The sequence below is a fragment of the Blennius ocellaris genome, assembly GCF_963422515.1.
Source record: "Blennius ocellaris genome assembly, chromosome: 20".
Lineage (NCBI taxonomy): Eukaryota > Metazoa > Chordata > Actinopteri > Blenniiformes > Blenniidae > Blennius > Blennius ocellaris.
In genome coordinates, this window is record NC_137669.1 from 22,712,646 (window position 1) to 22,737,645 (window position 25,000).

At 49.8% G+C, this 25,000-nt stretch overlaps 3 protein-coding genes and 1 long non-coding RNA gene across 6 annotated transcripts in view; 2 read left to right on the forward strand and 2 right to left on the reverse strand.

Annotated features, from left to right (window-relative positions):
- Window positions 1-10,349, reverse strand: part of kiaa0319l (KIAA0319-like) — a 16,410-nt gene extending 6,061 nt beyond the window's left edge. For 2 of the 3 annotated variants that reach the window (XM_080515968.1, XM_080515970.1), the window contains exons 1-15: window positions 10,300-10,349; window positions 8,260-8,366; window positions 6,893-7,161; window positions 6,313-6,393; window positions 5,376-5,622; window positions 4,473-4,571; window positions 4,266-4,363; window positions 4,046-4,133; window positions 3,613-3,705; window positions 3,069-3,201; window positions 2,183-2,288; window positions 1,968-2,090; window positions 1,099-1,222; window positions 412-544; window positions 123-271 (exon numbers count right to left, since the gene is read on the reverse strand). In XM_080515968.1, coding sequence (XP_080372094.1) covers window positions 123-271; window positions 412-544; window positions 1,099-1,222; window positions 1,968-2,090; window positions 2,183-2,288; window positions 3,069-3,201; window positions 3,613-3,705; window positions 4,046-4,133; window positions 4,266-4,363; window positions 4,473-4,571; window positions 5,376-5,622; window positions 6,313-6,393; window positions 6,893-7,161; window positions 8,260-8,353 — 1,837 coding nt within the window. In that variant the 5' untranslated portion in view covers window positions 8,354-8,366; window positions 10,300-10,349. The remainder of the gene's footprint in view (window positions 1-122; window positions 272-411; window positions 545-1,098; window positions 1,223-1,967; window positions 2,091-2,182; window positions 2,289-3,068; window positions 3,202-3,612; window positions 3,706-4,045; window positions 4,134-4,265; window positions 4,364-4,472; window positions 4,572-5,375; window positions 5,623-6,312; window positions 6,394-6,892; window positions 7,162-8,259; window positions 8,367-10,299) is intronic. The other variant, XM_080515969.1, reaches the window with a different exon arrangement.
- Window positions 10,350-10,394: 45 nt separating this feature from the next.
- Window positions 10,395-12,873, reverse strand: LOC308144752. The gene is made up of 3 exons (XR_013937062.1): window positions 12,639-12,873; window positions 12,346-12,538; window positions 10,395-10,493 (listed from the first exon to the last, which is right to left on the reverse strand). It is a non-coding gene; the product is annotated as an uncharacterized lncRNA (long non-coding RNA).
- Window positions 12,874-15,366: 2,493 nt separating this feature from the next.
- On the forward strand, window positions 15,367-20,281 carry ncdn (neurochondrin). Its single transcript, XM_080516331.1, has 8 exons — window positions 15,367-15,443; window positions 15,644-15,852; window positions 16,204-17,179; window positions 17,857-18,041; window positions 18,151-18,389; window positions 18,720-18,935; window positions 19,014-19,156; window positions 19,829-20,281. The coding sequence occupies exons 2-8, from the start codon at window positions 15,658-15,660 to the stop codon at window positions 20,239-20,241; spliced, it is 2,367 nt and encodes a 788-aa protein (XP_080372457.1). The 5' UTR covers window positions 15,367-15,443; window positions 15,644-15,657; the 3' UTR covers window positions 20,242-20,281.
- A 3,555-nt stretch (window positions 20,282-23,836) lies between these two features.
- The window catches only part of tfap2e (transcription factor AP-2 epsilon), a gene marked incomplete at its 3' end in the record, with an annotated part of 14,034 nt that continues 12,870 nt past the window's right edge, over window positions 23,837-25,000 (forward strand). The window contains exon 1 of the mRNA XM_080516561.1: window positions 23,837-24,107. Within this exon, the coding sequence (XP_080372687.1) occupies window positions 24,081-24,107 (27 nt within the window). The 5' untranslated portion in view covers window positions 23,837-24,080. The remainder of the gene's footprint in view (window positions 24,108-25,000) is intronic.

The following is a 25,000-nucleotide window of genomic DNA, read 5'->3' on the forward strand; positions in this document are numbered from 1 at the left end:
ACAGGGACACAGACAGAGAGAGACACAGAGACACAGAGACAGACAGAGACACGAACAGAGACACGGACAGAGACAGACACAGACAGGGACACAGACAGAGAGGGACACAGACAGGGACAGACCTTCCTTCACGATGACGGTGACGGTGTCGCTGCTCTCCAGCTTCCTCTCGTCAGTGACCGTCAGCGTGAACTCGTAGGAGCCGACCTCCAGGCCCGTCACCGTGGCAACGGCGCCGTCTGCGTTCTCAATCTTCACGCCGTCGGGGCCGCTGGCGAGGAGCAGGAGACACAAACATGGGTCCAGTGGACCAGAACACCAGAACCCCCCCCCCCCCCCACCAGGTACACTGGCTGCAGTGTGAACGGGGGCGGAGTCTACTGGTTGCTGTGGGAACGGGGGCGGAGTCACCTGGTCTTCCTCCAGTGGAAGGTGGAGATCTTCTGGTCGTCGCTGCTCTTGCTGCCGTCCAGCGTGGTTCTGTCCACCGGCAGCGTCAACTCCTTCTCCGGGCCGGCGTCGGCCACCGGCGGCTTGTTGTTCTCTGTACAAAAGACAAACAACAAACACAACAAGTTGTTGTTCTCTGACGAGGAGACAAACAAAAAACACCACACCGCAATAGCGCTCCGCTAGCTCTGCTAGCTCTCCGGGATGCATTCGCTGACTCCTCCGACAGTCGGAATTCACAGCATCAAGAACGCTGAACACGAACCGTTACGCCACCGACTGGCGCCGCCATTTTGAATGGTGACGTCACGTCACATGACTCGGCGCCATTTGTGAATTCTGGTCAGAAGAGTATTTAGCGTTTAATGTGAATGTCTTGTTCCTTTTTCATCGTTTCACATCCGTTTGGACAGCTTGTGACGTTACTTTACCGTCTTTTTCTCCACAGTTTTGACAAGGAAACAACAACGGTTCCCACGTGATCCCGGACATCAGATGTCTGCGGCTCCTAATCCACCGTAACACCGGTTCAATGCTACTTAAAGCCCCACTGGGATTACTGTTCGTCTGCCGTGGACTTAAATCTGGAACCAATCATCCGTCCCTCTGGAAGCTCCTCGCTCACGCCCAGTCGGCACAAACGCTCACCTGGCTGCACGATGACGGTGACCTGGGCGGTGTCGTGCTGCCCCGCGGAGTCCGTCACCGTCAGCTGGAAGGTGTAGTCGCCCTCCTGCATGGCCGACAGCTGCAGGATGGGCGTCCGGACCCCCTGGGGTGGAGGACAGACAAGAGCAGAGCGTGTAAGGAAGAGGGGTGGAGGAAGAGAGAGGGGAGGAAGAGACGGGTGGAGGAAGAGAGAGGGGAGGAAGAGAGGCGGAGGAAGAGACGGGTGGGGTAGAGGGGTGGAGGAAGAGGGGTGGAGGGAGAGAGGGGGTGGAGGAAGAGGGGTGGTGGAGAAAGAGGGGTGGAGGAAGAGAGGGGGGGAGGAAGAGGGGTGGCGGGAGAGAGGGGGTGGAGAAAGAGGGGTGGAGGAAGAGAGGGGGGGAGGAAGAGAGGGGGGAGGAAGAGAGAGGGGTGGAGGAAGAGAGGGGGGGAGGAAGAGAGGGGTGGAGGAAGAGGGGTGGAGGAAGAGGGGTGGCGGGAGAGAGGGGTGGCGGGAGAGAGGGGGTGGAGAAAGAGGGGTGGAGGAAGAGAGGGGGGGAGGAAGAGGGGTGGCGGGAGAGAGGGGGTGGAGAAAGAGAGGGGGGGAGGAAGAGAGGGGGGGAGGAAGAGAGGGGGGAGGAAGAGAGGGGGGAGGAAGAGAGAGGGGAGGAAGAAGAGAGGGGTGGAGGAAGAGAGGGGTGGAGGAAGAGAGGGGTGGAGGAAGAGAGGGGTGGAGGAAGAGAGGGGTGGAGGAAGAGAGGGGTGGAGGAAGAGAGAGGGGGAGGAAGAGAGGGGTGGAGGAAGAGAGGGGGGAGGAAGCGGGGTGGAGGAAGAGAGCCATAATAACCCGTCCAGCCGGGACGCTCCGTCACCTGCATCTCCACCACCTTGTCCTTGCTCTCCGGGCTCAGCGACCACTCGTAGGACAGCGAGTCGTGGTCGTCGGTGCTCTGGTTGCCGTACAGAGTGATGGAGTTGCGCGGCAGCTGGATCACCTGGAAAACAAGGAAGGCGGTCCGTGTGAGTGGAGCGGCTCCGGCTGCTGGGTGGCGCCGGTGGACGGGCGGAGGTGGAGGCGGAGGCGGACCTGGTTGGGGCCGGCGTTGGCCACCGGCCGGTAGTCCTTCGCCTTGTTGACGGCCAGAGAGGCCTGGGTGGAGTCGGCTGCTCCGTCAGAGTCGGTGACCGTCAAACTGTGGAGGAAAGACATGCTTAGTTATTACGGTGACTGTCAAAATAAAAGCACCAGGCTGGATTATTATAATGTGACTGTCAAAGTAAAAGCACCAAGGTGGATTGTTATTGTGGTGACTGTCAAAATAAAAGCACCAAGGTGGATTGTTATTGTGGTGACTGTCAAAATAAAAGTACCAAGTGGGATTGTTATTATGGGGACTGTCAAAATAAAACCACCAAGTTGGATTGTTATAATGGTGACTGTCAAAACAAAAGCACCAAGAGGGATTGTTATTACTGTGACATTCAAAATAAAAGCACCAAGTTGGATTGTTATTACGGTGACTGTCAAAATTAAAGCACCAAGTCTGATTGTTATTATGGTGACTGTCAAATTAAAAGCACCAAGTCAGATTGTTTTTGCGGTGACATTCAAAATAAAAGCACCAAGTTGGATTGTTATTACGGTGACTGTCAAAACAAAACCATCAAGTCAAAATAAAAGTACCATGTCGGATTGTTATTACGGTGACTGTCAAAATAAAAGCACCAAGTCCAGGAGAATCAGGACGGGGCGTCTTGACATGATGCAGGAAGCTTTATTCTGAAAGTCTCCACGCAGCAGAACAACCATTTCTTCAGCACAGCAGCAGAGCTTCAGGTCAGTTTTGCTTCGTTTCCATGGAGACGGAATGTTTTTCCCCGACAGAATCAAGACTTCAGCTCCATGTGAGGTTTGACACCGACCTGCGACGCGGAGGCATCAGCATTTTATTATGAAGGAGTGCGTTGGGCACCTGAAGGTGTAGTTCCCGGGCACCAGGCTGGTGAGGGTGAGGACGGGGGTGTCGGCGGAGACCTTCTCCTCCCTCAGGGGCCCCTTCACCTCCTCCCAGTGCCACGACACCACCTTGTCGTCGTCAGTGCTCTCTGGACGAGGGGCGGAGAAAGAGGGGGGAGAAAGAGGGGTGGAGGAAGAGGGGGGTGGAGGTAGAGCGGTGGAGGTAGAGAGGGGTGGGGGAAGAGAGAGGGGGAAGAGGGGTGGAGGAAGAAGGGCGGAGGAAGAGGGGTGGAGGAAGAGGGGCGGAGGAAGAGGGGCGGAGGAAGAGGGGCGGAGGAAGAGGGGCGGAGGAAGAGGGGCGGAGGAAGAGGGGCGGAGGAAGAGGGGTGGAGGAAGAAGGGCGGAGGATGAGGGGCGGAGGAAGAGGGGCGGAGGAAGAGGGGTGGAGGAAGAGGGGTGGAGGAAGAGGGGCGGAGGAAGAGGGGTGGAGGTAGAGAAGGGGGTGAGCGGTGCTCTGCCGGCGCCAGCGGGTGGAGGCGTGGTGACGGAGGGAGACTCACGGCTGCCGTCGATGACGGTGGAGGTGGTGGGCAGCGAGATCTCCTGGAAGCGCGGCGACACCACGGCCACCGGGGGCTTGTTGACCCGCGGCTCTGCAGGGAGGAAAACCTGGCATGAAGCGGAGTCTGAGCGGACCGGAGCCGGTGATTCTGCCTCCAACGCTCCTTCACTGGTTATTTAGGTGAAGTTACCAGGAATGAAGTACGGTGTGTGTGTGTGTGTGTGTGTGTGTGTGTGTGTGTGTGTGTGTGTGTGTGTGTGTGTGTGTGTGTGTGTTTTTCACCAATAATCTCATGTCATTACACATTTTGATCAATTTAAACGACTGATTTTTTAAAGATTTATTAAAAAAGGTTTGTGTCTTTTTTATAACTATGCGTCGTTTTGTGAACAGCAACGAGACGCGGCGTTGATCTGAACGTTCCTCCTCACCTGGTTTGACCGTCACGTTGACGTAACCTTCCCCGTGGGCGCCGTCTCCGTCCACCGCCACCTCGAACTCGTACAGACCCACAGTCAGCTGGAGGACACACACACACACACACACACACACACACACACACACACACACACACACAGAAGGAGGAAGTGATGCGTCACTGTGCAGCTCTACTTCCCGTCCTGACAGAAACATGGCCGCCGCCCTCGGTACCTTGCTGAGCTTCAGCGTCTCGCCGTGTTTCCCCTCCATCTCGCCGCTGTAGTCTCGAGGGTGGGTGATGAGACGCCAGTCAAACGCATAGTTTGTCCCTGTGGAGCGGCGGGCGGAGGACAAGGACGTTAACGGACTCCTGCTGCTTTTAATCACAATCTGTCAAGAGACAGACAGAGAGACAGAGAGACAGAGAGACAGTCTCACCTGGGGGGGGTGGAGGCACCACGAAGGCGTTGAGCTCCACCTCGTTGCGGGGCAGAGTGACCTCCACACTCGGTCCCGCCGACACCACCAACTCCCTCACTGTCCAGCACAGCAGGAAGGGAGACAGAGGGACAACAAAGGGACAATAAGGGACAACAAAGGGACAATAAAGGGAGACAAAGGTACAACAAAGGGATGACAAAGGGCCAACAAAGGAGACAGAGGGACAATAAAGAGAGACAGAGGCACAATAAAGGGACAATAAAGGGAGACAAAGGGCCAACAAAGGGAGACAGAGGGACAATAAAGGGAGACAGAGGGACAACAAAGGGAGACAGAGGGACAACAAAGGGAGACAGAGGGACAATAAAGTGAGACAGAGGGACAACAAAGGGACACAGAGGGCCAACAAAGGGAGACAGAGGGACAATAAAGGGAGACAGAGGGACAACAAAAGGAGACAGAGGGACAATAAAGAGAGACAGAGGGACAATAAAGAGAGACAGAGGGACAACAAAGGGACAATAAAGGGAGACAGAGGGACAACAAAAGGAGACAGAGGGACAATAAAGGGAGACAGAGGGACAACAAAGGGACAATAAAGGGAGACAGAGGGACAACAAAAGGAGACAAAGGGCCAATAAAGGGACCATTAAGGGACAATAAACCACAGAGACACACAAACCTTCACTTTGTTATTCTAAAATAAACAGACTTGTTTTAGCAGCAGTGACGAGGTTCTGACATCTAATAGAGATTATAGATAGAGAGATAGATAGAGAGATAGAGATAGAGATATAGAGATACAGATATAGAGCGATAGAGAGAGAAGTGCAGCAGTTTTACATTATTCATGGTTTCATAATTAAAAATGAAGCAGGAAACGACTGCAGCTCGTCTCACCGGCCTGCGTCGGCGCCACGGCGGCGGTCGTCGTGGCGACGGCGTCGTCGTCACTGCTGTTGGAAGACGACGCCGCGGCGTCGCCCACCGTGGAGCTCTGCTGCGACGGCGCCGGAGGCGGAGCCAAGCTCCCATTGGCCGGCGGGTTCAGGTTCCCGGGGGCCGTCTGGAGGAGCGGGACGCCGCCGGGCGCCGTGGGGGCCGCCGGGGGGACGTCCTGCTGGGGGACGTCCTGACGGGGGACATCCTGGAGACAAAGGACAGTTAAACAGTTTTAAATAAACAAGTCAAAAGCTTTTTATTGGATAAAAACTCTGAATTGTCACCAAATACTTTTTAACCAATTGTGATGCAAAGTTTCATTTTGTTTTATTCTTTATGATTAATTGTTCTGTAATAACTTGTTGTGATCGATGTATTTATACATTTAGGGCAAATTATTTTGTGCAATAAATTAGTATAGGAAGAACTACTATTTTATCCATTTATTCAAAATTTATACCGTACTTTTGTACAATTTTCTGTTTTTAATTGTTTATTATAATGTCAACATTTCATATTTTTTATGTTTTTCTTAATTTTTTTAATTTCTATTTTTTTTTTTTTCATTCTTTTTTTTTTGAGTACGACAACGGAAATAAGCAAAATTTTTAATTTAGAAGACGACAGCAGTCAAAGTTACTGGATGTAAACGGCCACTTGCGCCACCAGAGGGACCAAATTTGCCGACTCAAAAAGACATATAACATTTTTAATTGTATGTAAAATTAAACTTCCTAAAACACCTGCAATTTGAGCCAAAACGGTGACGATGAAGAGGAAACACTGACCCCTAGTGGACGTTTTGGCCCCGACTGATTAAAACTCATGTTATTTTTGGTCAAAGTTCCTGTAAATCAGTTGGAAAAAAAAAACCCCGACAATGTTAAGACGTTACCGTGTCCGGAGGGGCTTCATGGCGGCTCTCGGCGCGGCTCCCGGCGTGGCGAGCCTTACGGCGCCGCACTCTGACCGGACCCTGAGGACGAACGTAGAAACACAATAAAAGATGCAGTCAGTCTGTAGAAACTCGTCTGAACACGTTCTGGAGCAGGGACTTCTAGAAACACGGAAATCTGACATTTACACCGACCTGACTGTTTGTTTACTCTTAGATGTGTAAACAATGTTATGTAAACATGTCAACATAAGAGCGTCAACATGAACTTTATGGAAGAAAACAGGTTGAACTTAATTCTTCTAGATCTACAGACGTGTTTTTATCAATTTGTTCACTGAACCGCACACGTTTGAAGCCAATTTACTGTTCTACGTCACATTTCTACCTTTATTTGTGGCGTTTTCACCCCGCCAAAATAAAACTATTCCACCATTATTCATTTTTATGCTTTAGAAACAAAGATATTTGACTGCATGACGCTGTGCGTAATTAATTAATTTGTTCCTGGAGGCAGAACGGAGATCAAACGAACGTGAGCGCAGTGACGCGTCACTTCCTCCAGAGGGCGCCGCCGTACCTTGGAGAGCAGCTGCAGGAGGCCCAGGGACTCCTGGTGGGGCTGGGGCAGGGAGGAGACGGCGCAGCCGGCCCTCCGGGAGCAGCCGAGGAGGACACAGCGCCCCCCCAGGCTCCACACGGCGGTGCAGCCGGGCTGCAGGCAGCAGGACTCCCAGCAGGTGGCGCCGGCGCGGCCCTCCGCCAGCGGCGCCCAGCCCAGACCCACCGTGCCGCTCCAGTGGAGCCCCAGGACCCCACCCGTCACCCGGCACAGGGCCTCCGCCACGCCTGGAGGGGGAAGAGGGGGGGTTACAACTCTATAATCTGGATTAGAGGAGGAAGATGCTCTATAATCTGACATTAGAGGAGGAAGATGCTCTATAATCTGACATTAGAGGAAGATGCTCTATAATCTGGTGTTAGAGGAGGAAGATGCTCTATAATCTAGATTAGAGGAGGACGATGCTCTATAATCTAGATTAGAGGAGGAAGATGCTCTATAATCTGGTGTTAGAGGAGGAAGGTGCTCTATAATCTGGATGTTAGAGGAGGAAGGTGCTCTATAATCTGGGTTAGAGGAGGAAGATGCTCTATAATCTGGATTAGAGGAGGAAGGTGCTCTATAATCTGGGTTAGAGGAGGAAGATGCTCTATAATCTGGGTTAGAGGAGGAAGATGCTCTATAATCTGGATTAGAGGAGGAAGGTGCTCTATAATCTGGATTAGAGGAGGAAGGTGCTCTATAATCTGGATTAGAGGAGGAAGATGCTCTATAATCTGATGTCAGAGGAGGAAGATGCTCTATAATCTGATGTCAGAGGAGGAAGATGCTCTATACTGTCAGCCTCCAGTAAGAAACAGAAACGACAAAGGAAACCTATAACTTGAATGTTTTCTCTGCGTCTTTAAAACAAAGGAGTCGTTTGATGAGAGAAGCCGGTATGAGGAAAGTCTCATGAGGAAAGTGTGATGAGGAAACGATCCTCAGCGTCGTCAAACTGGCTGATCTTGTTCTAAAACGACTCCACGTGACATAAAACTGCCACTTTGAAATGTCCCGGAACAACACGGTGTCTCTGGAAGACGACCGCCAGAGACGAGTTCAGTTTGTGGACTTTAGAGTGAAAAACACAAACAAAAGCGGTACAGTGTGAGGACGGGCCGTCCCCCCCCCCCCCCCCCCGTCCCCCCCCTCCCCCAGTGTCTCCTCACAGAGCCTCCATTGTCCTCGCTCACACCGTCACCCCACTGAGCAGAGACACAGCAGGGGACGCCGTCGTGTCCCCGCCTCAGATTAGCGGGACGGCAAACAGCCGCCACAGTAAAGTTGTGAGGAGGATGTGGAGACGCCCTGAGCAAGCAGAGGCGTGGGACACGTCTGCTCACCTGCGGGGACAGTCAGCATCCACAGGGACGCCAGCGGGACGAGCAGCAGGGGGGAGGAGCTCCAGGACGGCAGCCGGCGGCGAGCAGGGGACATTTTCCACGAGGACCTGGAGGGGAGACAGAGAGGGGCTCCAGTCAGGGGGACACTCGTCCGGCCGGGGGACACTCGTTGAGGGACACTCATTGAGGGACACTCGTCCAGTAGGGGGACAGTTGTCGGAGGACACTCGTCCAGTCAGGCTACACTCGTCCAGCCGGGGGACACACCTCTAGTGGGGGGACACACCTCTAGCCGGGGTGCTGACTTGTTACCGCTTGTTAATGCCGACCTGTTAACGCTTGTTAATGCCGACCTGTTAACGCTTGTTAATGCCGACCTGTTAATACTGACCTGTTAATGTCGACTTGTTAACTCTTACTTGTTAATGCTGACCTGTTAATACTGACCTGTTAACTCTTGTTAATGTTAACTTGTTAACTCTTACTTGCTAATGCCGACCTTTTAACGCTGACCTTTTAACTCTTATTAATGCCGACCTGTTAACTCTTATTAATGCTGACTTGTTAATGCTGACCTGTTAACTCTTGTTAATGCTGACTTGTTAATGCCGACCTATTAACTCCTACTTGTTAATGCCAACCTATTAACTCTTACTTGCTAATGCCGACCTTTTAACGCTGACCTTTTAACTCTTATTAATGCCGACCTGTTAACTCTTATTAATGCTGACTTGTTAATGCTGACCTGTTAACTCTTGTTAATGCTGACTTGTTAATACCGACCTATTAACTCCTACTTGTTAATGCCAACCTATTAACTCTTACTTGTTAATGTCGACCTGTTAACTCTTGTTAATGCCGACCTGTTAACTCTGACTTGTTAATGCCGACCTGTTAACTCTTACTAGTTAATGCCGACCTGTTAACTCTTACTTGTTAATGCCAACCTGTTAACTCTTACTAGTTAATGCCGACCTGTTAACTCTTACTAGTTAATGCCGACCTGTTAACTCTTACTTGTTAATGCCGACCTGTTAACTCTTACTTGTTAATGCCGACCTGTTAACTCTTACTAGTTAATGCCGACCTGTTAACTCTTGTTAATGCTAACCTGTTAACTCTTACTAGTTAATGCCGACCTGTTAACTCTTACTTGTTAATGCCGACCTGTTAACTCTTACTTGTTAATGCCGACCTGTTAACTCTTACTAGTTAATGCCGACCTGTTAACTCTTACTAGTTAATGCCGACCTGTTAACTCTTACTAGTTAATGCCGACCTGTTAACTCTTACTTGTTAATGCCGACCTGTTAACTCTTACTAGTTAATGCCGACCTGTTAACTCTTACTAGTTAATGCCGACCTGTTAACTCTTACTAGTTAATGCCGACATGTTAATGCTGACCCTCTGAGACCGGAGACATTAATCCGGGGACAACAGAGACGATCCCAGCAGGACGTCTCCAGGACGAACTTCCTCACTGCTTCTTCTTTTCCTTTACATTTCACCTCCACCTGTTTGGAGGCGGAGCTTCCTCCGTCAGCTTGCTCCGTCAGCTTGCTCCGTCACTCCACCACCAGACCGTCAGTACTTAGTAACTAGAGTAACTAGCTCCAAACATAACAAGACGAGTGGCGTCCGGCCAGCAGTGGAGTCGTTGTTTGAATAAAGGGTGGAGGTAATCTGAGGAACTGGATTACTGCACCGGCAGCGAGTACTCAGTACTATTTACTCAAAGTATCAGTTACTTTGAAGCCGGCCGTCAGGTCGCAGGCTGTAAACTTTACTTCAGTATCAAGAGAAAGCTCGTAAAATTAACTGCAGATAAATTATAATCCAATATGTAATCTGATTACTTACTTCCACCTGTGTATGGATAAAGTCGACAAGTAATGCATCTCAGTAATACAGCGAAATGTGTCTTAGTTACTTTATTTAGTTTGAGTAAACTAATGAATCTTTACCTTCAGTCATGTGAGTTACTTCCCTTCCAGTGTGAAAATAAGAGCTTTTAACTAATTAATCAAAAAGTACTCTACCTGCTGTAGCTCCTCCTCCACCTTCCTCTTCCTCCTCCACCTTCCTCTTCCTCCTCCTCTTCCTCCTCCTCCTCCTCCTCCTCCTCAGACCGTGACGGAGCGTTCAGGTCGGGAGAGACGTGACGCGAGGCGACGGGTGAAGGCGGGTCGACACCAGCTCTCTGAGGGGGAAATCCAACATGGCCGCCGCTATGCTGAGGGCGGAGCAGGAGACGGAGGAATCATGTCAGTCACCAATGTTATCATGGTGACTGTCAAAATAAAACCACCAAGTTGGATTGTTATTATGGTGACTGTCAAAATAAAATCAACAAGCTGGATTGTTGTTATGGTGACTGTCAAAATAAAACCACCAAGCTGGATTGTTATTATGGTGACTATCAAAATAAAACCACCAAGCTGGATTGTTATTATGGGGACTGTCAAAATAAAACCACCAAGCTGGATTGTTCTTATGGTGACTGTCAAAATAAAACCACCAAGCTGGATTGTTCTTATGGTGACTGTCAAAATAAAACCACCAAGCTGGATTGTTCTTATGGTGACTGTCAAAATAAAACCACCAAGATGGATTGTTATTATGGTGACTGTCAAAATAAAACTACCAAACTGGATTATTACGGTGAGTGTCAAAACAAAACCACCAAGTTGGATTGTTATTATGTTGACTTTCAAAATAAAAGCACCCAGGTGGCTTGTCAAGTTGCAGGAATGTGACCTGAGAGTTAAAATCTCTACGTCACCAAGTTTGTTTGCCTGTTTTTCATCTCTATCTTTTCCTTTTCTTCCTCTTCCTCTTCCTCCTCCTCTTCCTCAGAAAACCTTCGTTTCCTTATATAAAAGCGGAGTTTTATTTTTCCTCTCTGCTGTGAAATCGCCGGGTTTTTCTTCTACATTTCCTCTGAACGAGGAGCAACAAGTGTTTTGACTGAAAGCACATGTTGCTCTGCTGGAGGAGGAGGAACGTCTGGCGGAGCCACGTTACCGGAACGTTCTACACAAGTTCCTACGAGCACATGGAGACACTTTTGAAAAGGAAAAAAAGAAAAAAGAAAAGGAGGGAGTGAACATGTGAAGTCCTGGTACAGAATGTTCAGGGACTTTTGGGGCAACGAGGGAACAACTGAGATCTGCTCTCCATTCAAGCTGAAGCCCCTTCAAAATAAGAGGAGGATTCTATTGGAGGATTTGACTGACGCCAGACGACGCAGGAATGTAGATTTGTTAGAACTTTTAATTTGTCAAATTATTTTACGTTGTATTTTCCGCATTTGGGTCGTGTTTTTTTTTTTTTGCAATTTTATCTTCACCCCCCCCCAACCTGCTAAGTAGCTTCTAGTTCTGTAGGTCTATGGTCCTGCTCCTCCTGCTAGCGTCAGTAGCTTCTAGTTCTATAGGTCTATGGCCCTGCTCCTCCTGCTGCAAGCGTCACTAGCTTCTAGTTCTATAGGTCTATGGCCCTGCTCCTCCTGCTGCTAGGGTCAGTAGCTTCTAGCTCTATAGGTCTATGGCCCCGCTCCTCCTGCTAGCGTCAATAGCTTCTAGTTCTATAGGTCTATGGCCCTGCTCCTCTTGCTAGCGTCAGTAGCTTCTAGTTCTATAGGTCTATGGCCCTGCTCCTCCTGCTAGCGTCAGTAGCTTCTAGTTCTATAGGTCTATGGCCCTGCTCCTCCTGCTAGCGTCAGTAGCTTCTAGTTCTATAGGTCTATGGCCCAGCTCCTCCTGCTGCTAGCGTCGGTAGCTTCTAGTTCTATAGGTCTATGGCCCTACTAGAGTTATAGAATTGGAGTTATATACAGGTTTATGAACAGGAAGCACAGAACTCTACTTCTAAAGTTCTATGTTCTCTGTCTTCTTCTACATTTTCAGTATTTGAGCCACAGCGCCCCTACAGGCCTGACAGGTGAACTACAAGCCCCGAAGCCTCATGTTGAGATGTTGTCATGGTGACGGTGAAAAATTAAAATATCATTTTTGTTGGTTTTTTCCGTACCCGTCAGTTAAACTACAACCGAAGTTTACTCTGAAACGTCAGTAGTTCCTCACGTGTGCCGCCGCTCCGCTAGGAGGCCTGCATTCCCGCAAGGCGCCGCTCGGCCTCGGGCTCGTCGCGGATCCCGGCGAGGGCGTAGAGCCGAACCCGGTAGAACCGAACCCGGCCGTGCTCCTCAGAGCCGCTCAGGTGCGAGCGCTCACCTGGGCCATTAGCCGGGGTCCTCTTACCCCCCCGGAGACGATCCTGCAGAACAAAGGTCTCTGTGAGCACAGACGACAACCCCCCCCCCCGCTCCCCCCTCCCGCTCCCCCCTCCCCCTCCCCCCCCCAGCAGCGTCACCCACCAGTCAAAGGCCGGCTTGTTGGCTGAAGACGAAGCTCCTCGACTCCCACGCTTCCTCTCCACGGCGGCAGGAAGGAAGACGAGGCCTTGTTTTGGTTTCGACCTCGACAGGAAACTCCAAATCCTGACGACGGGTAAAAGTCCCGGGTCGTCGTGACGACGGGGAAAAGTCCCGGGTTGTCGTGACGACGGGCAAAAGTCCCAGGTTGTCGTGACGACCAGGTCCTCCCAGAACGTCTCCACCTGCATCGGGGGGAAATTAGTCAGTTCTGCTTTATTTCGTCACATCCGGAAGTTTCGAGTCCCGAGGTCAACTTCTACGTGCAGAGGTCAAAAGGATTTCAAAATAAGAGCTCCTCTCTGCAGCCTGAAGTTCCCATTAAAGTCATTTTCACTTCCTTTGGTGCGTTTTGTTTGAATCGACTGAGCCTGAAAGTCAATCGTGATTTGAGCAGATCTTCCCAGTTGGACGTTGAACTGGAAGCGACTCTAGTTTTAATGTTTTGACTCGTTGGAGACGAGCCGACGAGACTCAAATGGAGAAAAAAAGTTACATAACAATCCAGTAAAACAGTCCCTTTCTTAGTTTTTATGATCTTTTCAGCCACTTTTTACGGGTTGAAAGATTAAAATTAGACGATAAATCACAAAGACGTTTCACCTGCGATAGACAAGTAGATTAAGAAATAGTTTCACTGGTTCATAAATTTTATCCCACGTCCGCTGTCGCCCGCGGCAACGGTCTGAAGATTTATAATTCACGAAAGTTAATCTTTTGCAATACGCGCCTTGAATAAAATCGGCTTATATCTTAACGTGTGGTCCAGAGAGTAAACACCGGTGACTCAATACACCCCCTGGTGGTTCAAACTGGTAGTGCAGGACTAGCTAGGCTGGGCTAACTAGTGACAGGTGGTGATTTTTAGTGGATTTATGGTCCCAATGTGGAGATTAACCAGATTCCGCCCGGACAGGAGGTCTTATTTAAAGTTTAATTAAAGTGTGACCGGATGAACCAGGAGGAAGTTCGTCCCGGAGGATTTTCACACAAAATGGAGGGTTGGTGCATTAATGATCGTGCCTCCTGGGGGGCTGGAAGCCCCGCGGACCAGCCTCCAGGTGGAGCCGTCAGATTATCCGTCGCGAACCGCGATTCCACCACGACCCGCCCGGGGGGACCGTGCAGCTGCAGCACCGGGGGGGGGGGGGGGGGGCTCCGGTCCGGTGCGGTGCGGTTACCGGGGGCCGCCAGGCTGCCGGATCACCCGGAGAGCCGAGGTCCGAGCAGCTCGGCTCGGCTCGGAGCAGCACGCCACGGTTCACCTGTTTAATCCGGGATAACCCGCGTCCGAAGCACCTTGAGGCTAACAGCTGCTGACACCTCCTCCACCTCCTCCTCCTCCTCCTCCTCCTCCTCCCGTCACGGTGGACCGCGGCCGGAGGAGCGAAGCGGGACTTACCGCGGCTGGACGGGGTCCGGAGGGGGGGGGGGGTCGACAGGGGGGGTCGCTGGAGGCTCGTCCCGGGGGCTGTTGTTGTCCTCCGGACGGTGAATTGGGTCACTTACTCCTCCGTGTCGTTCAGCTGACGAGCCTCCGTCAAGACTGACTGCTGGATCAATGCTGCTTCCGGTGGGAGGACTGTCACAGTAAAATGACGCAGCAGCGCGAGACGGTAAAAATATACTTGAACGCACGAGGGCAGTAAAAAAAACCAAAACAAAACATGTAAATATCTGATTTCAGTCATAAATGAATGATGTCAATTCAAATGAAGAATGTATACAAACACAATTAATTTAATACCATAATGTGACTTTCCGCTCGTTAGAATTTACAATGGATTTTACTTCCAAAGTAAAAGCTTCCTCTTATTACGTTCACATTTTCTATAATTTATTTCTCATTTTCAGCCCAAAATTATCTCCTACACTATTCGACAATTTAATCAATACACACATCTATATTTATCTCTTGTGTGCTTCAATTTTCATTTTGATTAAAAACTTTGATATATTGAGTTCTTTGATTCTATACTCTTCTAATCATATTAATAAAATTGTAGTTTTGGTGCGGAACGATTACTAAAAACATTTCACAGCACATTATACTGCTTATAGTAGTTTGTCATTTCCAAATGAAGTACTTGACTTGTTTGCTGAGTTTTGTGTCAATTTCATTCTTTCCCTGCTCGTATAAATCACTGTAAAACATTTACATACTAATATTGTACACTATTACGTAGTTCGTTTTTATTCTGACTCATTTGACGTTCAACTTTCTTTTCTATTTATTTTATTTTGAGCAACGCTGCAGAACATTCCTCTGGGATTAATAGTATTTTTCTATTCTATTCTATTCTATTTTATTCTATTGCCAACTTGTTTTTGATTTCTTTTAAGTTTTAATTCCCGGAATAATAAAATACCAAGAATTTGCACATTAGTTTAAGTAATAAAGGAGTTAAAGAGAGTGTTTGTTTCGCATAATGTTATTATAAATAAAGTTTTATTTTTTTTAATCTTCCGGTTGTAACACTGATTTCAACCAATCACCAGCGCTCAGGTCTGGATCCAGCCAATCAGAAACAGCCTACGCAGGGGCGGCGAGCCAATCAGAGGCGAAAAGAGGCGGGCTTTGGTGGCGAGGCGGAATAAAATGGCGTCTGGGCTTTCCAACAAGCTCCGCGCTGATTGGCTGGCTCGTTACGGCGGAGGCTTTTTATTGGCGCACCGCGGCGGTAGTTTGACAACTTTCTTCCCGGGAGCGCCGCCGCCGAGAGAAACGCGTGTGAACGATCTGTCACCGTAAGTTCCTTTTCAACCTTTTCCCTCGTTTTTCAAATCCAGTTGAAGTTACGAGACGTTTCTCCGGTGACTCTGCAAAAGCAGACGTTCCACCGTCATCCGGGTACCGCTGGCTCGAACGCGTATCGTCCGTTTTCTCGTTCTCCATTGTCTCCATAAGTTAAGTTTTGGGGGTTTTTTTTGCTAATTGTTTCCTCCAGTTCTCGGGGTCACCATGGCTGATAACGCGGACGACCTCCCGGGGAAGGATGCGGGGGGAGAGGACCGGGCGGACCGGGCGGACGGAGGCGGCGGAGCCGCGGCGGGACGAGCCGAGCTGACCGAAGCCCAGAGGCTCGTCCTGGAACGATGCATCCGAGCCCTGAACGAGGCGAAGAAGGACAGCCAGACCCTGGCCGCCCTCCTGCTGGTCGGTACCGCCGGCTCCACTCGGCGTCACACGTGGCGGGATGTAAACATGTGAAATGGCGCCACCGACCGATCGCGCAGGGTTGTACTTGCGCATTTGGTCAATTCTTGCAGTTCCTCACCTGATTACTTAATGCTGGACTTTCTGACCCTCCAGGTTGAACTGAAATGACAAGTGTACGTTTTACAAGCTTCCATTGTCGTGATGAGCTACAAGTTACTGCAACAAAACATGTTATAAAGTTGATTTAGCTCCTCCCACACGCTTAAAACTTCCGGTCCTTGTTAGTTCATCTATTAGAAGCGTCGGTTGTCAGACAAGACTCAAGTCGTCGTCGTCTTCTTCCTCCAGATCACTCGTCTGTGTCCGGCCAACGACCTGGACAAAGACACGCTGCGGCGGATCTTCGAGGCGGTGGGCCTGAGCCTCCCGGCCCGCCTCCTGGTGACGGCGTACCGGCGGAGCGACAGCTCCAGCCTGTCGCCGCTGGACGTGCTGGCGCTGGGCACGGCGCTGCTGGCGGCCCTCAGCACCGACCCGGACATGGCCACGCACCCGCAGCTCCTCACCACCGTGCCCATCCTGCTGGGCCTCGTGGCCAACGGCCCCGTGCTGGACGGCTCTGACCCCGGCGGCGTGGCGCCGCCGCCGCCGGCGCCGTCCAGCGGCGGTTGTCTGGGAGGATGCGCTGCCGCTGCCGCCGCCGCCGCCGTCTCCGAGTGGACCGGCGTCCGCCTGGACGGCGCCATGGCCGCCGACTGCTACCAGGTCCTGGTGGCGGTGTGCGCCGGGCCCCAGGGGCCGGACCACCTGCTGAGGCGGGGGGCCGTGGTGACGCTGTGCCAGGCGGTGCATCGGGACCAGACTCTGAGCCGGGAGCAGGGGCTCCCCCTGCTGGCCGGCCTCCTCTCGGGCAAGACCCGGGACCGGGTGTGGGGCAGGCACTGCGCCGAGCTGCTGGGCCTGCTGCTGCGGCTCTGCAGGGACTTCTGCCAGGCGTCCCCCGAGGCCCGGCTGGACTCCTGCGCCCAGCTGGTGCAGTTCATGCCGCCGCCGGCGGTGGCGGCGCGGAGCCGGCAGCTGCGCGAGGCCACGGTCCAGATGTGGGGGTCGCTGCGGCCCATGGTGCAGTCCAGGATGACGGCGCAGCAGATCGGGCCGGTCCTGGTGCTCGGCGCCTGCCTGCTGGACCTGTACGGCTGGCAGCCGGTGGGGCCGCCCAACTTCTGCTGCCTGCTGGTGAACCGGGCCTGCGTGGAGGTCCGGGTGGGTCTGGAGGGGCCCCCCGGCACCGAGATCGGCTCCCAGCTGCAGCAGACGCTCGCCGGTAGTTTGTTGTTGTTTTTTCAAAAAAAATCTTGGTTTGTTGAGTCTATGAACCGATTTTTATTTAAAATCTAAATTTTTTTAATTTAAAACTTGTGGCAACAAAGAAACTGACTCAAAACTGTAGATTTTATTTTATATTTTGAGAATCTAGGACTAATTTCTAGAATGATAAGCTGCTAACTTATGGGTTGACCAGCTTCATTCCTAACAGATGGGTGATGCATTCAGGTGCATCACGTAACTCCGAGCTTCATCTTTATTTGTTTGATGCTGTTTATAGTCTGGAAACTGGTGCTGAACTTTGTTACTTTGTGTCTATAAATTGATTTATATTTAAAACTTGTGGCGACAAAGAAACTGACTCGAAATTGTATATTTGATTTTACATTTTGAGAATCAAGGACTAATTTCTAGAATAATAAGCTGCTACTTTCACAGCTCTGAACAACGAAGCGGCTAATTTATGGATTTTAATGGGTTGACGAGCGTCATTCCTAGCAGATGGGTGATGCGTTCAGGTGCATCACGTAACGCCGAGCTTCATCTTTATTTGGTCGGTGGGGCTTATAGTCTGGAAACTTGTGCTGAACTTTCTTCATGACTTGACGGGGAATTTAATATTTAAGAGAAGCAGGAACTGGGTACCTGCCGACTGACGGCGTTTCCGCCCTCCAGGCTGTTACCGGATCATGGAGGCGGCGTTCGAGCAGGCGTGCTGCCAGCGGGACGCGGAGCCCGGGGAGGAGGGGGAGGCGGCGGCGGCGGCGGCGTCCGGCCCGTCGCTCAGCCTGCAGCAGAGCCGGCAGGTGTTCAAGGTGCTGGAGGGAGGCTTCGCCGCGCTCATGTACCACCTGCAACAGGTCGGCGCCCGCAGGCCCCGCCCACCCAAGACGGCGGGAAACGTTTTTTGGTGTGAAAGATCTCTATTGTGTATTAATCATCCGCTCCTTTGACTCCGCCCCCTCTCAGGTGGATGCCAGTCGCTACAACGACCCCTTCGTCTTCGCCACGTTCCGCTGCGTGTGCGTGTGGCTAGCCGAGGAGACGTCGTGCCTGAAGGAGGAGGTGACGGAGCTGCTGCCCTTCCTGGTGGGCTACGCCCGCGCTCACCTGCAGAGCGGCGACACCGACCAGCAGCTCGCCGACTGGATGGAGCTGATGGCCGTCGACAAGGAGCAGGAGAGGTGGAGCGGCCAGGAGGCGCTCAGGTGAGGCAGCGGCGGCGCGCTTTTTTTTTTTTCTTTGAACCTTGAGATGAAAGGATGAATTTTTCTAAAGTAGCTGTAGTAAAACCATTAAATATCAAGTATTTACCTTCGCTAAAAGGTTATTTTGTATTTTACCAACTTTTCACAAAAACTGGCGGCGGCGGCCCCTCAAGGTTGTCTGTTGCCATGGAGACGCTCCCTGCATCGAGAAGCGCTAACATGCTAGCGAAGCTAACTCGTTCCCCCTAAAACAAACGTGTCGTTGGCGAGGGTCGGCGCCCTCCAGACTTCCTGTCCAGGGCGTTTGACCTTTGTGCCGCTGCCCGGCAGGTACCTCCTCCCGGCCCTGTGCCACCTGTCGGCGGAGGACGGCCCCCGGAGGGTCCTGCTGGCTCTGGACACGCCGGCGCTGCTGGTGGACTTCCTGTCCCGGAGCTGGAGCGCCCTGAGGGAGACGAGCCGCACGGCGGCCGACCGGAACCCCAGCATGGAGGCGCTGTGCTCCGCCCTGCTCAACTTCACCGTGACGGAGCCGGACCGCGTCAGGTAGCCGCCCCCCCCCCCCCCCCCCCCCCGGTTACCCCTCCCCCGCCCCCCCGGCTCTAACCAGCTCTCGTCCTGCAGGAGCGACCCCAGCTTCCGAGCGCTGGAGGCCCACGTGAGCGACGCCCTGCCCTCGCTGGTGAGCAAACCCGGCCTGCTGGTCCTGGCGGTGAACTACTGCACCCTGGGCCTCATGATGGCCCGGCTGAAGACGGCGGCTGCAGGTGAGAGGCGGCGCTTCAGTCATAAAACTAATAACCTGCAGCTCCGTGAAGCCGCACGACGTTCTGCAGGAACACGTCGCCTGATTTTCACTTTGATTTAGACACAAAGTCATTTTCACGTTTCGCTTGACTCTGGTTAGAAAACAAGGTCACAATGGAGGGACAAGAGGAACTTGACTTTAAAACCTAAAATGACAGGATTTCTGGAAAAGTTGAGGAAATAAAGTGAAGGAACACAGAAACTGTAGGGAAAAACGATGAAGGCTTTTAAATCTGCTACAGGAAATGAAATGTTTTGGTATAAAATGAAGCCGAACGGCGTAAAGTTTCACTGTAAACATGTAAAATGTCGTGAAGACGCGTCTCTTTGTCTTCGTTTGGCCTCAGAGGCTGAAAGTAATTTAAATATTACTCAATGACACGGAGTCTGAATTTCTTATTTTTTATATGGAGTGGTGATGTTGCCCCTAGTGGACGAATGAGGAACTGCAGTTTAGGATTTGGACTCGTTATTTTACTTGATGAAAAACTTCTTTGAATTCATGAAGATGAAGAGACGCTGCTTGTTAAAGTGAAACATTATGTAAAGGAACATGAGAAGCAGATTTACCTCCAGCCTTCCTCCTCCTCCTCTTCCTCCTCTTCCTCCTCCTCCTCCTCCTCCTCCTCCAGGCCCCATGGAGGCCCGTCAGCGCCGCTTCTTCTCGGTGGCCCTGCGCTTCCTGCGCGGCGCCCTGGACTCCAGCGCGGCGCCGGGCCCGGTGCAGCTGAGCGCCAGCTGGAAGGACAGCTGGTACGAGGTGGCGGAGCTGTGGCGGCTGAGCCTGCAGGCGCTGGGCGGCTGCGTGGCGGCGCTGCCCGGCGTGGCGGCGCTGCTGCGGGAGGACGGCTGGCTGCGCCACGTCCTGGACCTGCTGGGCCAGTGCAGCGCGCTGCCCGACCCGCAGACCCAGGCGGCGCTGGAGGAGGCGCTGTGCGCCGCCGCGCGGCTCTGCGCCGCCTGCAGGGAGGAGACGAGGGAGGCGGTGGAGAAAGGGGGCGGAGCCCTGGGCGGCATGAGCGCCCTGAAGAAGACGCTGGGATGACGCGTCGAAACTCCTGAGGACTTTCTTTTAATATAAAATGTGACGGAATTGCTTTTAGATGGAAATGAGCTCAATAAAGGTATTTTGTTTAAATGAGGAGCTTTGTGTCTCTTAATTTGGCGGGGAGAGTTTCCACGTTGGGGGATGAAGGGGTTAAAAATGTGCTTCTGGAAACTGTCTAAATCAGATTTTTTTTTCGAAAAAAACCTTTGCTCTCACAGCGACAGTGTGTTGCAGAGTAATCAAGTATAAATACTCTTCACCACTAGAGGGCAGCACAGAACTTTGCCGGTGAAATGTAAAGTGACAGACGTCAGTGTGGTTCATCTCCACCTCCTGCTACCATCTTGTATCAAAGTACTGTGTCAGTGACAGTGATGGAGAAGTTTTTGAAAACCAGGATCTCAGCTCTTCATCCATCAGGTCCAGGTTTCACACTGAGGGAGGCACTATTAAAAAAAGTCCTTGCTTTCTGGATTTACTGGATTCCTGTTGATAAAACTTTGATGAGAAAGACTTTATATTGTTAATAGAGGCTACAGAGTTGAACATTTTAACATTTTCAGGTGGTGGTGGTGTGGCTCCAGAGTTTTCCAAACAAAGAAGTGTGCCTTGGCTCAGAAAAGGTTGGAAAAACACAGATTTAAACTTCTATCCTATCAAAATAAAATGTCCCGGAGAGCCGGGTGTGAAACGCGAGGCTCCAACCGCAACGAAAAATTGAAAATGTTCAATTGTAAACAGTTTAATTCCAGAGAGTTTCATTAAAATTGGCTTTATAATGAGATGCATGTTTAGTTTAATAGTTTTATATCTGAAAATAACATTGACTTCATTAAAATTGGACACGAGCTCTTTGGTGATTTTATTCTGAAGTCTTGTTCTCCAGGGATTCTTTGTGGTTATTTGTAAACTGCAGATATTCTCTATTCCATAGGAGGTGCAGATAAAAGACTGTTTATGTTTAGAAATAAACATTAATTCAAACTGTCGGAAGAGAAAATATAACGAATCAGTTCCTGAATAAACCTGAACTGGTTTTAATCACTTTTCTCACGTGCTTTTATTTTGAAGAGCTCGATCAGAACATCCTCTGGAACCTCTCCTTCCTCTCCGCCACCAGCAGGGGGCGCGCTGTGACTTCTCCTGCGCTCTGACGCCTGAGGACGTTTCTCTTCATGGTTTCAGGGTTTTTCTTCTGTTTCCATCTATTTTCTATTGATTGAATTGAAACAATCGAATCTAAAAGTTCACATCAAAGAGTTTGGATGAAATATTCACACGATGAAGGAAGAATCCAGTAAAAAATGTTTAAAATGCTAAAAGTTTGAGTTTTTACAGTGAAAAACTAAAAATGTTCCTTTAATTCCATGAAGTCACTCGTGTTGATGAACCAGGTATTTATGAATGCATCTTTTTTTCAAATTTCCAAACAAATTCTGATCGTCTGATTCTGAATTTATTATTTTCTTAAAAATATGTCAAAATAAATGTTAATTTTTACTTCAAGTTCTTGGAAACGAGGCTCGTGGATCATCTGCGGCCTTTTTCTTCATTTGAATCAATTTCCAGAAGATTAATCGTCCATTAATTGTACATGTGACGTCAGGAAAGTTATTTTAACTGTAAATTATCTTTAATTTCTCTATTATGATGTTCAAGCATCAAACGTAGAGGAAGAAAATCAGACCTTTCCTTTAATTGGTCGCTACAATTACTGTTACTGTAGAAATATTAATTCTATTTAATTGTAATTACTAGTAATTGTATGTAGTGAATTTTTAAGACTCAAAAATGTGTTGAATCTTCTGATTGAACCAGTTTCTAACAGTGAAAAGTGTATTATGCTGAAAACGACGCGTTTTTCAGGAATTGAGGTAAAATGTGTGAGAAAGTTGAAAGAAAGACTGAAAATGTTATAATTTATTTTTTCTCAATGTGTAAGAATGAGTCAGTCGTTGAAAATCTACATTTTCGTATCAAATTTCAATTAAAAGTCAAACATTTTGTCATTTTCACGAACGTGTAGGAATTAAGTTTTCATCCAAAAGACTCAAATTGAATCTGTAAAATGTTCCTTTGGTGTTTTTAATGACTTGAAATGAACTCAACTGCTTTTTTCATGTTTTTTCCTACTTTTTTCTGTCTTTCTTTGTTTCAGTTGTTCCGGCTGGTCGCTTTCATTCAAATAAAAATGAGTAAATATTTCAGAAATTTCTCACTTTCAGCATCTAATCAGTTGTATTATGTTATTTTCCTCTTTTTTAATCCTTTTTGCAAAACTTATTTGTGTTAAAACTTTGAACGATGCGTGTTTGTACAGAATGATCATATTTAATTTCCTTAAAATTTAAAATTCTGGTTTTTTAATGACCTTGTGTCGATTCCATTTAAAAAAAACAAGTTTGAAATGAGAAATAAAACAGTTTCTAAAGTTAATTTCGGGGATTTTTCTCTCTGAGATCATCAGTGAAGTTACTTTATAAAGTCCAGACTTAATGTGAGAGAGTCTCGAGAAGAGCAGCTTGTTAATCTGCACAGATTAAACCTTCAGGGGAAAATAAAAATAAATAAATAGATTAATAAATAAATAAATTAAAAAAGGCCAGCAGGACATGAGGAAACTTAAACAAACCAGAATATCACTTAACAAGCGGGAGACGCGCTCCTGCGGTCCCAAAGTTTCCCTCCACCCTCCTCCACCCTCCTCCACGCCCCCCGCCCTCTTTTGAACGCCCCCCCCCCTCCCTCTCCTCCTCCTCCTCCTCCCCCCTCCTCTCTGACTCACCCCTACAAACTCCCGCATCGTCTCTCAAACTCTCTCACTCCTCTCTGAACCTCCAGCCGCTCTCCTCTTTCTCTTTCCTCCATCCACTGCGCCACCTTCACCTCCGCCCCCTCCCCTTACCCCCCCCCCCCCCCCAGACCCCCTCAGCCTGCAGCCCGTGCGCCACCATGCTCTGGAAGTCCCGCTCCAAGACCGACGACCTGCAGGTAAACTCAACAGGAACCGACACACGTTTGTTTTTTGTTTTTTTTTTAATTTCCTTTACTTCGTGTTCAGCAGGAAAAACGCTGCACGAAAACTCCCAAAGGCTTTTTTATAAATCAATATAATACAATTTATTTAACATTAAATCATATTGTTGTGTGAAATGTGTGATTTTTAGAGATAAATAGATTATTTTAAATGTAAATCCACCACAAATCTGTTTGTTTTGAGTGTCCGTCGGGTGAAACTGGCAAAAAAAATTTAAAATAATAATATATAAATAAAAATAAAAAAAACAGAGGTTTAATATCTGTGGATAAAATATGACAAAATCCCGTCTTTCTCTGAAAACGAGCAACAAACGTCGCGTTTATATTTTCGCCGCGTGCGTAAAAATCCGCGTCGTAAAGAAAAGGAACGGCTGAAGAGCCTTTGGATTAACAGGCGTCTGGATGAATATATCTCTTTAAGGGACGTGGACCCTGTCGACCCCTCCCCCCCCCCCCCCTCTCCCCCCCTCCTCCTCCTCCCGCCGGGTGCGCGCACAGCCCTATAAGTAGCGCGCTCATGGAGAGGCTGCAGGACTCCGTGTGTGGAGGAGCGCGCGTGTGCGTAAACTGGCAGCAGCTCCGCTCCGTCTGCGCGTAATAGAAAAAAAAAAAAAAAAAAAAGAAAAAAGACTCCGCGAGACGCGGCGGATCAGAGAAAGTAAACACCGACACCTCAGACGTGAATGGAGCGGGAACAGTTTGGATTATTCCTCCGCTGACATCGTTCCTGGCGTCGGAAATCCTGCGCGTCCGCTTGAATTTGAAGACATTTGGGGGGTAAATCCAGAGTGATCCAGATGTTAATTCACACCTATTCGGCAATGGTGAGTAATAAAAAAATAAAATAAAGAAAAGCTCCTCTTTGGGGCTGCTGGTGTCATTTGATTAAACTAATAACACATTATATAATGAATATTGTGCGTAAATGTTGTTGTCACTGCTTGAAACCAAACCGAACTGGAGGTTTTCAGCAAATTAAAGCACGAAAACACTGGATAGGATCGTTGTTTTGTTTTGTTTGTATAATTTGCCAGGATTGTGGGGATTTTTTTGTGTTTTTTTGGGGTGAAATACGGAAAACCTTCGCCTCTTTCCTCGGTTTTCCGGCGCGTCTGAGCGCAGCGATGCTCTTTTGTCCGCCCGGTGCCACCGGTGGCGGACCGGGAAGGGTCGGGACGCGCCGCGGAGGGCGAGCGTCGCGCCACCGCCGCGTCTTTTTGCGTCCTGATTTAACAAATAAAAAAAATTAAAAAAAAGTTGACCGGCGTGGAGCGGGAGGAACTCCGGCGCACCGACGTGCCCCCCCCCCCCCTCGCGGAGCTCTAATGGACGTTGTTCCGGCGCGGCGGCATCGATCCGGTGACCCAGCTCCCGGGAGGAAAATCCAATTTCACCAGGATGAGTGTGTGTGAACAGGAATGTAGGCTACTGGACTGCGCTTTCCTTTTTTTTTTACGCAGCAGGATTTCCAAATGAACACTTTGTATTCCCGTTTCAACACATTTGACTTTTTTTTTTAATTTAAATTCGTGGAGTGAGTTTGTATTTTTGTATTACTGGACACAGCCCCCCCCCCCCCCCCCTCCCCCCCTAGAGTGGTTACCTGCCCTTTGTGCGGCTCCTCGGTGGCCGTGACCCCCCTGACACGGTTCAGCAGCAGCCGTCGGCCCCTCCTGCCAGAACGCGTCTCTTCACGTCCCGCTGCCGTTTCCAACCT

What these genes read in the sequence shown, in the direction of transcription:
- ncdn (XM_080516331.1), top strand. Translation starts at nt 15,658, where the DNA reads ATGGCTGATAACGCGGACGACCTCCCGGGGAAGGATGCGGGGGGAGAG. An exon ending in AGCGGCCAGGAGGCGCTCAG is followed by an intron (nt 18,390 to 18,719) that starts GTGAGGCAGCGG and finishes GCTGCCCGGCAG; the next exon opens with GTACCTCCTCCCGGCCCTGT. An exon ending in ACGGAGCCGGACCGCGTCAG is followed by an intron (nt 18,936 to 19,013) that starts GTAGCCGCCCCC and finishes CTCGTCCTGCAG; the next exon opens with GAGCGACCCCAGCTTCCGAG.